This window comes from Diadema setosum, chromosome 21 (genome assembly GCF_964275005.1).
Source record: "Diadema setosum chromosome 21, eeDiaSeto1, whole genome shotgun sequence".
Taxonomy (NCBI): Eukaryota; Metazoa; Echinodermata; class Echinoidea; order Diadematoida; family Diadematidae; genus Diadema; species Diadema setosum.
Genome location: NC_092705.1, coordinates 9,177,438 through 9,194,434, shown reverse-complemented (window position 1 = coordinate 9,194,434; position 16,997 = coordinate 9,177,438). Strand labels below are relative to the sequence as shown.

The following is a 16,997-nucleotide window of genomic DNA, read 5'->3' as shown; positions in this document are numbered from 1 at the left end:
CGGATGAGTGGGTGTAGACCTGCCAAGATGTCACAAAAAACTTTTGGTAGTTTTAATAATTATTTGTATTGTTTAGATCCAGTGGGATGATAAGAGAGTGACCATAAAAAGATGTCAGTATGTGCACGTTCAATGTAAATATGAGTTAAATTCTTTGTTTCTTCCACCTGTGACGCAGATGTTGCCCCACCCACCCTAGTCTGCCCATCAGATCCCTACACATTTCACACGCCTCCCTGCTCCATCATGGCCAATGTGACTATTCAGCTCCCCATGCCGACGGACAACAGTGGAAATGTGACGCTCCGTGGCATGAACGGGAGTGTTTTCTCACAGATTCTATCGCGGGGCCGCCATCAAATACCTCTGGAGGCTGTGGACAGTGCCGGAAATACTGCTGGATGTACCATTGGCGTCACAGTCATTGGTAAGTTTCGGGTTGATGAGTTAATGTTTCACTTCAGAGCGTACTAAGGAGAATATTCACTTCATTAGATAAACTGTCATTTTTCAAGTTCTAAAAATCCCCGTGCGATTTCCTCTTCTATAGAGTAACACCTAGGTTTAACTAATTGTCCACTTTTATGTACACTTAACTGTATGTCACCTTTATGATATCAGCACATAACGAAGTGATAAACTTAGTAGCGCGGTGACAAGAGTAATAAGTCAATTCAGAGGTCAGAATTTCACATTTTAAGCAGTGTGTTGCATAATACAGGGTATTTTATGAGGTTCTATCAACTTAATTCTAGTAGCCTAACATAATCACAGATGACAATATATACGCTTTTTAAGCTAATTTTTAATTTTTCGCAAAATTTTTTCTCAAAAACATATTCGCAGCATCTTGAATTCATGCTGTGCAATTGTCAATCTGTTCAAAATGTGCGGATAAAATTGTGAAGATATTTTTGTGGTTTTTAGAATTCGCACTAGCCAAAGGTATTCGCTGCTCGTCTCCCACTTTCCCATGCTTTTTTGCAGCGGCCACTTGCGAGCGACTCGCGAGGATCGACCCTTTGCTCGTCGTGAGGTCAACATGCGGCAGCCTGCATGGATCGGTGGTGACCTTCGCATGTTCGAGGGGCCATAGGCTGATTGGCTCTGACCAGCAGCTCTGCCTCCAGAATGGCTCCTGGCAAGGTGCCAGGCCCACCTGTGAATGTGAGTCTCGCATTGTTAACCCCTTGAAGACTAGTCCCAAGTATACTCGGGCAAGTTTCTATGGGAATTGTGTGTTGTAGCAAAATCAGCCCGTCCTTGACGGGTTAAAAGTGCCAGTAAAGGGGAATTTTCATAACCCCAATGATGATGCATATGTTGACTCAGGGAGTGCAGAAATGTCAGAAGAGCACATCAGTGACTTGTAAGGGAAATTGAAAGATTTGCTTAAAAGTTTGTTACAATTTGTGAAGTTTTATCAAAGTTGTTGCTGGATGGGAAAGCTACAACAGTGTATATTGTTACAAAAGTGAAAATTCATTGTATGAAGGAAATTCCAAATTTTCAATTTTTTCAAGCATAATTAAAGAGAATACTTTACTTACCACCTTTTCGAAAACAAAAGAAAACTAATGTGTATAGGTGGAACTTTTCTGGCTTACATTATGGAAAGTAATCTTGAAAAAAAAAAGAGATAATATATGACAAAGAAATTTTTGGCTTTTTAAGACACAATGAATCCAAGACAGGAAAAATCAAATGATTGCATTAGTAAAAACTGGTACTGTGCATTTTGCAATGTACATTAAACTCATGTCAGCATGAGACAGCTAATTGGGAGAAAATGGATGAGTAGATTTGACGAAGCTTGGTAATTTTATGATAGTTTGACAAGAATGTAACACTGAGCTGGGGCAGAAGGGTCTGAGTTTGTAGAATCAGTGACATTGAGGTTCTTTTTTTTTTTGACATTTTCGTCCAACACCATTGTAAGAGTGAAACTGCATGTTCATATTGTACATTATTGCAAGAAGGCTGTCGCTTTAGAACAAATATGTAAGACAAAAAAAGTTGGAGATGTAAAGCGGAGATGATTGTATCTGTAGGGTAAGTGTGGAATTGATTTGTAGTAAGTTTGTGCAAGACCACCATTACATGCCTACAAACAGGAAAAAAAAAAGTGTTTTCTTTCTCTTTCCGTTTTGGAAAAGAGTACATTCCTCACTCCCCATTCAAATTGGATCTAATAAAGATAAGTTGGCCGCTGTTCTCCCTCTGATCGTACTTGTTCAGCGGTTTCCTGTCCACCGCTGGAGCTACCACCAAATGCGGCAGTCAGCCCAGCCTCATGTGCAACAGGCCCCAGACCCAGTGGTCTCAGCCGATGCACGGTTTACTGCGAACCGGGCTTCAACTTATTGCCTCGTGGGGGCAAGAGGTATACTTCTTGCACAGAGAATGGAACGTGGACGGACGACATTAGTGATGCTCTGTGTGTAGGTAAGATATGTTAGATAGACAAGGCTGCCAGTCTTGAGTTTGGGGTGAAGTACTCCAAGAAGGGAGGTTGGTGGGGGTGTTGAGGAAGGGGTGTCCTCCCCCGTCCCCTACTACAGTAGGGAGTTTTGACAATAACATGCATTAAATAGTGCATGCAATCTGTTGCATCTTTCAACACAAACATGGGACGGGTGGGCCTGTGAGAAAATTTGGAAACTTTGGGCTCAGGCATATCAAATATTTGGAATGTCAGGATTTTTGGATCATTTTTTCTTTTCTTTTGCTTTTTGGGTTATTAGCATGAAAATTTGTTCAAGGTAGTGAGTCAGTTACAACTGGGTGATAATTGCTTGACCAAAAATGGGACTAGGTTTGCTGATGGTTGTATATATATTATGCATTATCTGGCAGTATGTTAGATGTGATTGCTGAATGTAAGTATTTCATTTCTTCTTCTTTTGCACACATTGTGTTCATAACTGGATAAGGGTTTTTGTGTTGTTTTGTTTTGTTTTGTTTTGTTTTTGGTCTCGGTTTGAATACCATAGTTGGTCATACATTCATGGAATATTCTTCCCTCAGCAAGATAAAGGTGCTGAGAGATCAGTGTCCACCCGCAGAGTAATGTTTAAATGTGTTTTGATTTCGGGACTGTTAAGTCTACACCAACAAATGATTTTAGAGATACTTCTATCATATTTTGTGAAACTTGTGTTTTTGGTTCATATGGCAGATATGAACACAATGAGCTCAGCCATCTATGTATGTTGGGGTTTTTCTTCTTCTCTTTTTTTTCCCCCAGATATAATGCCACCCACTTTCACCTACTGCCCAAGCAGCATGAGAATGACGCTACCTCCCGGGATGGGGAGCATGAGCATCACATGGAGGCAGCCCGTTGCCATTGACAACAGTGGTAGGTGGTGACTCCTGTCTCCGTTTCTTTCCATCACTTGACCTCAAGTTTTACAGGAAAAACATGCATTGGGATGCAGAACCAAAGGGGATGGAGGGGTAGAGGCTGCATCCTCCTTCAACGATTCTGCCCCCCCCCCCCCACCCCCAAAAAAGAAAGCTATATACACAAATGATCTCATCCTCTTAAAAAAAATTACAACTTTCTGACACCAAAACATCTCAGGAGCAGTTGCACGGATCCAACTCGCGTGGGCCTGTCCATTAGTATTCAGTCAAACTGATAACCATTCCTCTGCCCCTGTATATGCTTACGTGTAGATCAGATAGAAGTACAGTCAAATCTGCCTTAGCGGCCACCTGTCTATAGCGACCACCTGTCTACAGCGGCCACTGAAAAATCCCCCTGAGAGAAAAACCCTGTTAAAGACCCTGTGTATAGCGGCCACCTGTCTAACGCGGCAAGCAGCCACAAATTTTGTTTCCCGCGGTAGATTTTAACCTGTCTATAGCGGCCAAAGACCCTATGGAGCCGTAGCCGAGCCGATCATTCAGCGTGTTTTTCTGCTTTGTAGCCGTGCGGGCAACGTTCAGTGATCGCCACCGCTACATTCATCCCTCATTCAGTCATAGTGTTATACTTTTTTACGACAATACACATACATGTAGGCCATACTACTGGGCAACAATTTCATATACTGTAAAAGTGGAAATTTTCGCGGTGTTCAAATTTTCGCGTATTTCGCGCAACAAGAAACTAGCGCGAAAATAAAAGCACGCGAATATTTTTGCATGCCATACAAAGTGTACACGTATGTTCCAATAGTTGACGTCTTGATTCCGCGGAAGTAAAAACACGCGAAACTCTTCTTATCCGGCCGAGAGCGAAAAAATTAGTCACGCAAAAATATCCACTTTTACAAAAGTACGCCCGGTTTAGGTCCGGCATGGTTAAATGCATGAAATACACGGTGTGTGCATATGTACACACACACATGTACATGTAAGGATACAACGACGATACATGTACATGTAAGCAATGCACACAAAGTTGGATTACCTGTCTACAGCGGCCACCTGTCTATAACGGCCACTTTTTACGTCTCCCTTGGGTGGCCGCTATAGACAGGTTTGACTGTATGTGTCTTTGTGCGTGTGCCTTAATTTGATTATTGCTGATCATGCTGCTCAGATGAGGAAACATGCAGGTATTGTGTATAGAGTGTTGAAAGAGTTGAAGAGTTAGCAGTTGAGGAAATATTGGAAAAAAGAGAGATTTAAATATACCATGGCTTTAAAGGGCTATAATAAAAAAAAAAAAAACTGCCACAAGGAAAGAAAAACAAGGTTCAAAACAATCCGAACTTAAGTTTGGTTTGTTTGTTTGTTTCTTGCTCCATGTAGGCAGTGTAGACCTGACAGGTCCTGATGTACAACTTCCAATTGAAATGGCGCCCTCTTCGCAGGTATATATGTACACAGCTACGGATGCTGAGGGGCTTGTAACACGATGCCGCTTTCAAGTCTCTGTGGTCGGTAGGTATCAGAGATAGTCTGTTGTTGTACATTTTGATAGCCCTTAGAGTTTGTACATACTAAAAGCATACCCAGGGGCATTTCATCAGTTAAAGGCGCGTAGTCGCGGTGGGTGAGAGGGCGCTGTTGGATGATACTGCCGATCACCGTTAACATGATACGAAGATTTCCGAAGTTGAGCTGTCATCAAGAGTAAAGTGCGTAGGTGTTGCTAGATAACGTTGCCTTTGTTGTCTTCTCTGTGCATCATGCAGTCTGTTGTGATGTCAGGAAGTGTGCTTATGTGCTTCTTAGTATGACATCACAAAAGAAGTTTGCTAAAGCTGTCATCGCCGTTAGCCGACTCATGAGACGAACTATGATCGGACTACTGACTACAGCAGATAGGACTTCTTCGGACTCTGGGAAATGGGTCAAAGCGTAAGCCCTAAAAGAGGAGTCGATAGCATAGGTCTCTATAGGAAACTTGCGCTGTGCACCCACGTACGCATTCGACTAAACCACCGGGACCATGTGCCTTTCATGTTTTGTCAGATGTATTTTTTTTTTTCTGACAAATTTGCTCTCAGCCCATCAGATGCAAGGATTTCAGTAGCTTAAAACAGTTTGCCATACAAAAAAATCCACCAAAACACTTGATGATATACCCTCCTGGTTCCCACTAGCACTGGATGGTTAATTACTTATGTAGAAACTTACAAAATTATGTCAAACAGTGTAATATAGTGAATTCCTTATGATAATGATACAATGTAATTGGCAAATGTGAAAAGATCTGATGTAAACTAAATTTTTCAGGTGTGAGCAGGTGCTTTATATTGCCACAAAATAACACAAATAGAAAATGTTCCATGTAACCAGCTGTGGTAAGTTCCATCACCTTGCTTGAGGGATATATAAACTGTCTGCTAGCTCAGTATGTCAAAACTTGAAGAAAAAAAAAAATAAAACTTCATTTTCAACAATCAATTAAGCAGAACTTCACGTTTGACCAATAAATGTGTAAACACTGATGAAGTCGCAATTGTTAAAGCTGACGAAGTTGCAGATTAAATGTAATTTGCTTAAAAGATGAGAAATTTGACATTGTTCGCAAATGAAAAGTGTTAAATTAACTCTTTCCTGTCTGAATTTGAGAGTCTAAGAATGTTGTGGAATTCAACAGTGTTCAGGTTCTCAACTTTAGGAAATGTTATAATGATGATTTCCTGTATAACTGTACTTGCAGACTTACATTACTTCTAGGAATAGCCAACGGACGAACATGTGGTACGTAAGGGATCAAAGTACACAAACAATTTTTGCATGAAACTACAAGGGTGAATTTAATGTCGAGCGCAAAGGTTATCGACATTAGCTATTAAAAACTGTCTCTTATTGAGCACAATTTCAGCAAGGTACAACTTGTAACTTTTATAAAAACAAGTTAGTTTACATTGTAATGGAGGTTAATCTGCACCATCACTCAAGTTGGTTTATGACATGTTACAGTTTGGCTGACGTGCTATTGTGTGAAAGAGTACTGTGAAATTTCTCTATTCTCTCTTCAAACATATGTGACCCGCTGCAACAAAAGGATCCGAAAGTCGGGGGAGGACAATTTTCTGAAAATGACATGACATTATTCCCTTACTCTTCCACTTTAATGGCATATATAACATGACTCATAAAATTACTCGGTTGCCGAGATATCGATGATTTTATTAGCGCATGTCGAGTGGTTTAAGAAATCAACGTTTTGAGAAAACCGCCTTCAAAGTTTTCCTTCCGACGCTATCATGATCAAGGGGAAGCAAGACAGTTTTCACCGTATGACAATAGAAGGTACGCTCCTAGCAACCTCCACGATATTCATTCAAGCTTAATGACCAATCAGTAACCAATTTACTTGTTGTTTTAATCCAAGTTATTTTCGGGTCATATTTCAAGCTTCTCTACAGTCATAAGCAAGGGCAGTATAATGTTACAATGAAAATATCAGACTGTAGACAAGATTTTATAGAACAACAGAACAAACAAACATTTAAACAGACAAACAAACAAATATACCTGTCTCTTCTTCTCTCATACAGACGCAGAGCCTCCGGTTGCCATCAACTGTCCTACAGAACTTCAAATTGTGCAAGCTGAATCTCTTCCTTATGTCGTGAGCTACACGGTGCCTACATTTGAAGATAATGTTGCCGTTGCACAGTAAGTCTGGTTGGCAGTGCCTGTTTTGTGTGACACATTCTACATTGGCTGTGATCTTTGCATGTACAATAATTACAACTGAAATGTGTACTGTAAAAGTAGAACATTTTTGTGCATTCTGCCTGCCATTTGAACGCATGCAAAAGTAAACCAGCACAATTGTTTGCTTCCCGGTATTTTTTTACTTATTGGTTAGTTTAGATTTCTGCACGTTTGCTAGTCCTATGGTATGCAGACCAGGGGTGGTATTCTGAAAATCTTCCTAAGTTTCTTCCTAAGTTTCTTCCTAAGTCAGAAATTTAGGAGTGCCTAGGAAAGACAGAATCGGTATTCTGAAATTCTTTCCTAGGAACTTCTTAATGCAAATTAGGCCATCCTTATCCCCGCCCACGTCCTTTCTGTAGCCAATACAAAATGCTGTATCATAAGGAACCAACCAATGACAATCACATATTACTATGAAGTAGAGTCAAATACACATGTGCGCAGCATGTCCCCTTTCTCATGCCCATTTCGTGCATCGAAGTACATGTTGCGCGCAGTGAATGACATGCGTGCCTATCACGATGATTTGCAGCTTGCTATTCTTAACAACGTAGGACAGGGTGGGGCTTTTCATGAATATTTTCCTAAAATTCTTTCCTTAGCTCATTCTATCATACCAACTTCTTCCTATAAAAGTCAGAAATTTGCATATCTCATCCTCATGAGCATATCTTTCTGAGTTTCTTCCTAAGTTTAGGAAAAAACTTATGAAGGCACTTAGGAAGAAACTTAAGAAGATTTTCAGAATACCACTTAGGAAAAAATCCTGACTGAGGAAGAAATATCTTCCTAGGAAGGATTTCAGAATACCACCCCTGTTGTAAACTTTTACCAAAGTATGAGCTGCCCAAAAGCCTTGACCTCCTTTGCAGAGGTGAGCTGTTTAAAGTGCTCCCTCAGTTGTTGTGACCATCTCTGAAGTTAAAAAACACACTCGAAATTCATCTCATCTGACTGAAAGCGATCCATGCACAAAGTTTTTGCTTTAACCATATGCCCTGTGCTTGAAGCTTTGAAGGCACATTCTTTTTCTGATTAAAACTCTAAACTCTTTAAGAATAACCATATAACTGCAGTCCATATCAGAGAGTTAAAAACCCCACATCACAAATCTTCCTCATTCCAGCACGAGGCATGTTCAATATTACACACGCTACCGCTGGGTGGACTCCAAGGCATACGAGTATGGGTACACGCAGCTGCACTACAACGCTGTCGATGCGGCCGGAAACGACGTTACCTGCAACCTCAAGTTCGACATCATTCAGTGTGAGTCTCTTGTTCAGTATAAAGCACTGCCATGAGATAAACATAGACCTAGTGTTCTACATTGTATAATATGCAAAATGGCAGTACGTCTTAATCAAACTAGGTTTTAATGAAACTCCAGAACGAATGTTAAAGGGACTGTACAGTACCGGTTGAGGTGTGGATTCAGGTTTATAACATTCCTAACCCGTTGAGGACGAGTCCCAAGTATACTCGGGCAGGTGTCTATAGGAAATGCGTGTTGTAGCAAAATCAAACCGTCCTCAACGGGTTAAGTGAGATAATGAGAAACCTCTTATGAAATATGAAAGAGCATGTAATTTTAAGAAGGATTCAACGTTTATTTGATGAAAATTGGTTTTCAAATGGCTGAGATATCCAAAAAAGTGATAATGATAAAAGGCAACAGGCCACGCCTTTTATTAGGATCTCTTTGTTTCACCTTGTGTTTGGATATCTCAGTCATTTCAAAACCGATTTTCATCAAATAAACTTTTGATAACCCTTAGAATTGCATGCTCTTTGACATCTCGTAGAGTGGTTTCTGAATATCTCGCAAAAGGTTAACTCTTAATGTGCCAGACCCAAAACCCCTAACGTGCCAGCCGTTTTTACCCAACGCCAGAAAATTTGCGATCTGGATTGACAATGTAATTTAAAACTGCCATATCTTTGAAAGTATTGACTGTTTTGAATTGAGTTCTACGCAACAAATATCAAGAAATAATTGGTCTTTCGTGTCATGTAGTCAATTTGCTGTAATATCTATCTGAACCTTAGATATTGCAGAAATGATCAATGTCATTTAAAAACTATTAAAGATTTTTGTGTAGTATGGAAAGAAAGAGGCAGTCGTTATTTTTCTTCAATAGAACGCTTCCTTGACTCTGTGAGAAAGTTTTAGAGCTACATTTCCTCTTTCAAATGATAAAAAATTCATCTTCTAGAGTTGTATAATTCCAAAGATATTGGCAATTCGGTTTGTCTTTTCAATTTCTTTTTCTGCCTCGGTAATTCATTCCCAAATCCGAGTCCTTTAGTCCCAGATCCTGTATTTGAAACTAAAGTAAATCCAGGGTCCTGGAAAAGTGTCTTTTGTCCACTTGAGAAGCAAGTACCTACTAATCCTTCTTTTGTCTCTATATACTATGGGCGGGTGTACTCTATTGAAATCGGCAGGCCTTTGTCCACGAGCAGTTTCTGCTCGCACAATTCCTTGGTTTACAAGTCTGCTTTCCGTCCACTGTACATGTGCATAGACAAGAACAAAAGCGTGTTCTTCTTATGTATATGCTAGCGTGGGGACGATTATTGAAGTTCACCAAGACAAAAGGATGAAAGACTTGACCGACAAACGAAAGCTTGACCCTCTTTGAGGGACAAACTGAAAGTCGCTCCCGCAGGAGAGCAACCAAGCAGAACAATACGAGTGGAAATGCATAGACAACACACGCAGAGCCAGTAGCATACACACGAGTGGTTTATCAGTGAGAATTTTGATCTATACACAGCTCGCAGAGGGTGCGCTCTCGGCGGATTTTCCTGACGCAAAAAAAATACATCTAGCTGAAAAATCACGTATTTATTCAAAATTTTCCTATGTAAATATACTCATATTTTTAGTGGAAACGATGGCTATGCTAATCAGCTACCAGCACATATCAATCACAGTTTCTTGGTGTAACACATTATGGTACCACAAGAACTTAAATGACCAATGTTTTTTGCGCTCTTCTTAGTCGCCGATCGGCAACCATGGCACGTCAGGACTAAGGTCACCGTTCGGCGACCATGGCACGTTAAGAGTTAAAAGCTAAATCCTCACCTCAACCAGAACTGTACACGCCCTTTAAGTTCTTCGGCGTTGAATTTTATTTCTCGTATTTCACAACAGCAACAAATTACAATTCACATCAGTGGAGTAAATAATATCAAAGTCATCAAAATGCAATTCGAATCATCAAAAATAATTACAAAATTTGTTGCAATGATATGTGAGCAGGTGAATAACACAGTGCAGGTTATGTTCAAATAAACGATTGAACCAAATCTTTAGGTCCACAGTGGTTGTCGGGGTGGAAGCTCAGTGGTCTAGTGGAACTGGTGTCTGTCCAGTTATCAGGAGATATAGACTCAAATCCCGACCGAGTATGTACATGTATGCCCATAATTCTTCACCATGGCTGCTACTAAAACACTGATTAGTTGAAGTATGACAGAACCAACTAAACACAATGCTAGGTAGTTGTTTGTTTTTTTCCAGTTGAGTGCATCTTTGGATTATAGAGAACAAAATTCTTGAGACATAGATTATTCATGAGGATAAAGATATTCAGTTTCTGCGCCTATTAATACAGTGTAAATGAGATATGGCTCCCCCTTAATGAGATTATAGGATGGGAGCTGCATCACATACTTTGATTATTGGTGGGTTTTTTTTAAAGTAACAAACTCTTGTGAAAGAGAACGTTTTGATAGATATTCTCTGTGCACTTCTACAAATGCAGCGCACGAGTGCCCCACCCTGGAGGCGCCCCCTAACGCCGACCTCACCTGCAACCCCTCCGGCACGAAGTGCACCCTCTCTTGTCAGCCGGGCTTCATCTTCCTGAGTGGCGACCCGACCCCCATCACCTACCAGTGCGAGACAAGCGGCGAGTGGAATCACAGCGCTGTCCGCGACGAAAATCCATATCTACCTGTCTGCACCCAGAGTGAGGGACATTTCACGACATTGTTCAATTCATTCGATTCAATTCATTTATTTTCATTTTTTTCCAACAAAACATAACACAGAATAAATCAGGAATTACATCATAATATGATAATTTTGCCCATTTGTCCCACTTCCCGAAAGTTGTTTTTGGTATGCCTGGGTCCCTTTCTTTTGGATGTTCTTTCCTTGTCCTTATTCATTGCAAATCCTTCTTCTTTTTCTTTTATGTGATTTGCAAACAATGATATAATGATGTATAGCTTCAACATTGTAAATAAGTTCATTGGATCAGCCTCAAAAAGCCAATGGCCTAGTGCTGATTTCCACCACCATTACTCAAATTGTTAAAATGTCAATGTCAATGTCCATCACACACTTTTTAATTACGACAATGTACTTACCTGAAATGATTTTGGTTTGTTACTTTGATTGATTGTCTATCTGTTATAATGTTTTTTAACTGAATTTATGGAAATAAACTTGAATTGAATTGAATTGAATAAGCTTGTACAGTTGTACATTCAACTGTGCAAAAGATAAATAATACAGATAAAGATTATACATGCATACTAGCAAAAATACAAAGTTATGCTTCAGTTGAGGGGAAAAAAAAAAGAACTGAGAGGTCCACTAAAAAGCATGCCTATATATTGTTATAACCATTCAAAAAAAAAAAATCCTTATGAAATACTCATTTGCAAATACTCAGCACAAAAATAATTTTAGACAGGACAGAACAGAACAGGAGAAACAAAACAGCATGACACAATGCCTACATGCTAAACAAGGGAAGCAGAAGGGGGAATTGAGGAGGTGCTTCAGTGCTGCACGCAGCAACTGAAGTAATATTGATGAAACCCTCAACAATTTTAAGAAAATCAGAATCCTTCCTATATACATTTCAATATTTTTAGTGTTTAGGTTAATTCCATGTGCTTCCCTGTTTGCATAGAAACTCCATAACAATATATGATATCACAATAGTAGAATGGTGTAAATGAAATGTTAGGTGTTTCTCAAATTTTTATTTTTGAGTGAAAAATGTAGTATACCTTCTATACTGAATGTTGCCTGAGCATAACAGGACGCAAATATTTTGGAGATACTAAATTTTACATGAAAATACTAAATTTCACATGAAAATACTCTCTTCCACAAAAACAAGCAACATTCAGAAATTGGCCAAGCATGAAAAGTTAATTGTGCCCAAAGTTTTCACTTGTAAGATAATTCAGAAGAATTCTCCACATGTATCTTTGGTAAATGAAATGATGGCAGGGTAGCGATGTCAACGAAAAGCTAAATGATGTTAATAGCTTCTCTAACTTTTTTGTATTGTTTATAATTCTGCTGAATTTAAACTGATCAATCATGGATTACATTGCTACTTGCAACCTATTTTTTGTGTGTGTTTGTGTGTGTGTGTTTTCTCATGAACTGAGTTTGAAAATGTGGTTTGAGTGGTTTTACCAGCATCCTTTTTATCTGTCACCCGTCTGGCGCAGCGTTGGTGACAAACGGTATGACATGGGCCCTGAATGGTCAGTTTGCTTTCATCATGGACGCAAGTAACTGCTCTCTCGTACGGGACGAAATCGGCCAGAGGTTCCGGGCTCTCTTCAGGACAAGCAACCTGTTTGTGAGTGCTGTGTTTCTTTAGCCCTGTACATGACCACAGACGCCGCTTAACTTTTAACAACGTCACTTGCATTTGTCTTTTTCCATTAGCTTTCTGTAATCTGTCAAAAAATGATGTAGCTGTACAGTTTAAAGCATACCTACTCACATGTGAAGCAATGTGCCTCAGTCCAACGGGGAAAGTCATGAGGATTAAAAAGGGGAATTAATCCGAAATATACAGATTGAGAGAATGCAGCAATATTAGCCTGTTGAGGACGAGTCCGGAGTATACTCGGGCAGGTGTCTATGGGAAATGCGTGTTGTAGCAAAATCAAACCGTCCTCAACGGGTTAGTAGAACACATCTGTGAAAGTTTGAGGAAAATCGGGCAATCCATTCAAAAGTTATTTATTTTTTAAATTTGGTGATGAGACCGCTAGATAAGACTACTACAGATCATGACGTCAGATATTATGTACTACGGAGTGAAGAAAATATAAGGAAAATTCCACAAAATATCATATCATATAAAAAGTACACATTCCCTGGACTTGTTACTGACGTATGTCAAGGGAAATATTATTCCCCCCCCCCCCTGCTTTCTGAAAGGGGTAAGTCTAGTGCTCTTTCATTATGCTGGAAAAGTGAAAAAAAAAGAAAGAATGTTTAATTTTCTTTATCAACATGTATTTATGGGTTTCATTCTCCTTTAAGAAATGAGTTTCCAGGTATTCATGTATATCTGTGTCAAATTGGCAAAGAAAAAACTCGGGCATCCCTGCCAATTGGCGAACAAAGCACAGCAAACATCAAAAGGAGAATGAAACCCAAGATGTACATGTGTGAATTGCAGAAATGCAGCAATGTAAGTAGAACACATCGGTGATATTTAAGGAAAATTGGGCAATCCCGGAAAAGGTTATAAATTTTTCAAGTTTCAGTGAAACCATTGTCTGATGAGAAGACTACTACAGTTCATTACATCATGCATGTACATCAATATAATAATAATAATATATTAAAGAGAATTTCACCAAAAATTGTCTCCTTTTTTTCACGCAAGTACACAGTTGATCACTTGACTTCTTATTACTGACATATTATGTTTTAGTAGTGATATCATTCCCCTTGGTGTCTGAAAAAAAGGCAAGGCAAATACTCATTCATTATGTGTGAAATGTGAAAATATGTTGAACTTTCTTTGTAATTTCTTTATATCATTTTCTGTGCATGATGCCACACAGTTTTGCAGTCTTCTCATCCAGCAATGGCTGTACCAGAACTATAACAATGCATAACTTTTCGAAATTTTTGGATTTTCCGCAAACCAAAATTTGCCGATGTGTTCTACTAATGATGCTGCATTCGGGCCCTCAAATTCACATATATATTTGGATTTCATACCCCTTTAATGTGTGGATCATATGTGATCCGACACCACAAAAGCCTGATAAAGTCATTAAACATTCATTTCCTGGGTTTAAATACATTTCCAGTTCTCCAATTCCCAGCTCTCCAATGCTTCCTTGCTTATCAGAAAAAAAAAAAATCACCAAAGTGGTAAAGAATTTCTGATACTAGATAAATCCAGTTTTACCAACTTAAACGGGCAGAAGTTACTTCTAAGGATAATAGAATATGACACTTAAGAAAAATATCAAATTTGATATTCATGCATGCACATGATCAGAGAGCACTAGTGCCTAAAGCTATTGTGTGCTTACTCCTTGTTCAGCATCATCCAATTCAAGGTTTTTGAAATATTTGCATATCTATTTACGAGATCTGCGAATGAGCTATTTGACTGTGTCGTCGCACGTGTCAGAGATGGTCGCTGTGCTCATCGTCCTGTGAATCTTCTTATTGTCATCCAAACAGAAACTGTGCCTGAACGATTCTACGAATAGGTGTGACTTGTCGGGCACCATGGTGGACTGTCCCCAAAACCCCGATGATGATGGCCCGCCAAGGCGCAGAAAAAGAAGGAGCAGTGATTCTGCCACATCTGTGGTCTCGATCTCTGTTGTCATGACGACAAGGAGGTAGGGTTCCTTATGTTTGTTTGCTTGTGTGTGTGTGTGTGTGTGTGTGTGTGTGTGTGATTGTGTCTATGTCTGTGTGTCTGTATTTTGAGTTTTGCCCTTTTTAAAATTTCTCTACACCCATGGTAATGAAGGCAAAATCTTTTTTTTTTTCTTTTTTCTTTTTTTTTTCTTCTTTTTTTTTTTTTGGGGGGGGGGGGATAATTTCAGCAGGTTGACTGTAGGCCTATATCTTGTCTTGTCTGGATTGGTATTCATTGTGGTTGTACTGCCGTACAATAGTTCATAGAAAGGGGAAGTACAAGACAAATGAACTAGTCTGATTAGGGAGGTGGAAATTCATCTTCTCTACTCAGAGTTGAAGATAACGTGTCATAAATGTCTCAAAGTATTTGACATTATTTCACTGATCTGTGTGCAAGGGTGTTTATTGTCGATTCAATATCCTGATTTCGTACATACTTGGCAGTCTTGTATAAAGTACTGTAAAACGAGGAATTTTCGCGTGCACTTTAATTTCGCGAATTTCGCGAGCGCCAAGATTCGCGAAATTAAAATGCACGCGAAAGTTCTTGTTTACACTATATGCATTGAACGCCAGTGGCACTTCGCGAAAATTTCATGCCACGAAAAAGGCTGTCAGCTCCAATTCGCGAAAATTTCATTCCGCGAATATATCATGTTTTACAGTAGTCAGATGTCAGGATGCAAGGATGAGTTAAGGTGTAATGGCACTGTTTTGGCAATGGCTGGATTGATTTTCATTCATTCATTCATATTTTCTTTTTTTTTTTTCAATCCTGTGAATTAGAGCTAAGATGTTATATTTTAAGACCCTGAAGTAGCAGTTGGACAGTTTAATCACATTGGGTGTTACCAATGCGAAAAATCTGATTGTAATTTTTTGGGGGGACATACTGTACTGTGAAAGTAATACTACATTACACTCATGTTACAGAGATGATTATTTCAGAATTTGATGCTACGCTATGACTAGGTGATTTACCAACATACTTCTGGTCATAAGTTTTCTGGATTTGTTCTGGTACACTCACTAGCAATCTCTTGACATTGTGTCTCTCATTGTTAAAAGGAAACCAAAGCCCAAAATACAAATGTGGATTGAGTGAAAGCAGCAATATCTGTAGAACACATCAGTGAAATTTGGAGAAAAATCGGAAATCCATTTAAAAGTTATCATCTCTGGATAAGAAGACTCTAAATTTGAAAACGTCACTGTGGACAACAATGAATGCAATATAAAGAAAATGCAATATTTATTCAATTCTGTAGCATAATGAAAGAGAGCCTGCCTTAACTCTTTCAGAAAGCAGGGAGAATGTCATCACCCTTTAATATCATATTATGTTAGTAACAAGTCAATGGAATGTGCACTTTTTATGAAAAATGAACTTTTGTTGAATGCTCCTTATATTTTCTATATATTTTTGCTCATAATGACATCATGAAGTGCAGTAGTCTTCCATCCAGTGGTGATGACACACCAATTGTTTAGAAACTTGTAACTTTTGGGCAAATTGTCCAATTTTCCTCAAACTTTCCCTGATGTGTTTTGCCAATATTGCTGCATTCATTCAATTCAAACATATATCAAGGTGAAGTAGTCCTTCAACGGTGAATGTGCCTTCATCAAAAATTCATCATTTCTGAAGTGACTGACAAGGATTCCTGGTCAGTGAACTAGGGCCTCTTCTTATGATGATATGCATGACAATAAAATTTGTCAAGCTTATGGGATTTTTTTTCCCCATTCATTGTAGGACGGACTCAACACCCCCGGCGTTCTTCAGCAGCTTTAACTCGAGCGTTGCCAATTTGTGGAGTGAGGAAAATGTGTCGCTCTCCCTCCCCGACCTGACGGCAATTCTCGATCCCAGCAGCTCCGGTCTGAGCAGCTTCGAACCCATGTGCAATCCTCAAATGATATCTGTCGACTTGATGTGTTGTAAGTCGCAGAAAAAACCCCCCATGCTTGCTGTTTGGCCAAAATGCGTAGTGATTACAGTGAAGTGCGATATTGCAAGTCACAAAAATTAATACAGTTGAACCTCTATTATCCGGCCTCCCTTTATCCGGATCTCTCTATTATCCGGACGCAGTCTCGCCGTGATTTTTTTTAATAATTACGGGAAGAAAGGGGGATTCCCAACTCCTTGAGAACTCCTACCCAAACACACATGAATTACATATTACTT

The 16,997-nt window shown here is 39.3% G+C and overlaps 1 protein-coding gene across 1 annotated transcript in view; it reads left to right on the top strand.

Annotated features, from left to right (window-relative positions):
* The window catches only part of LOC140244902 (uncharacterized), a 107,719-nt gene that overhangs the window by 79,606 nt on the left and 11,116 nt on the right, over positions 1–16,997 (top strand). Inside the window, exons 29-39 of the mRNA XM_072324510.1 lie at positions 179–427; positions 988–1,167; positions 2,239–2,445; positions 3,248–3,361; positions 4,765–4,896; positions 6,969–7,089; positions 8,261–8,403; positions 10,911–11,117; positions 12,625–12,758; positions 14,618–14,781; positions 16,563–16,747. Of these exons, the coding sequence (XP_072180611.1) occupies positions 179–427; positions 988–1,167; positions 2,239–2,445; positions 3,248–3,361; positions 4,765–4,896; positions 6,969–7,089; positions 8,261–8,403; positions 10,911–11,117; positions 12,625–12,758; positions 14,618–14,781; positions 16,563–16,747 (1,836 nt within the window). The remainder of the gene's footprint in view (positions 1–178; positions 428–987; positions 1,168–2,238; positions 2,446–3,247; positions 3,362–4,764; positions 4,897–6,968; positions 7,090–8,260; positions 8,404–10,910; positions 11,118–12,624; positions 12,759–14,617; positions 14,782–16,562; positions 16,748–16,997) is intronic.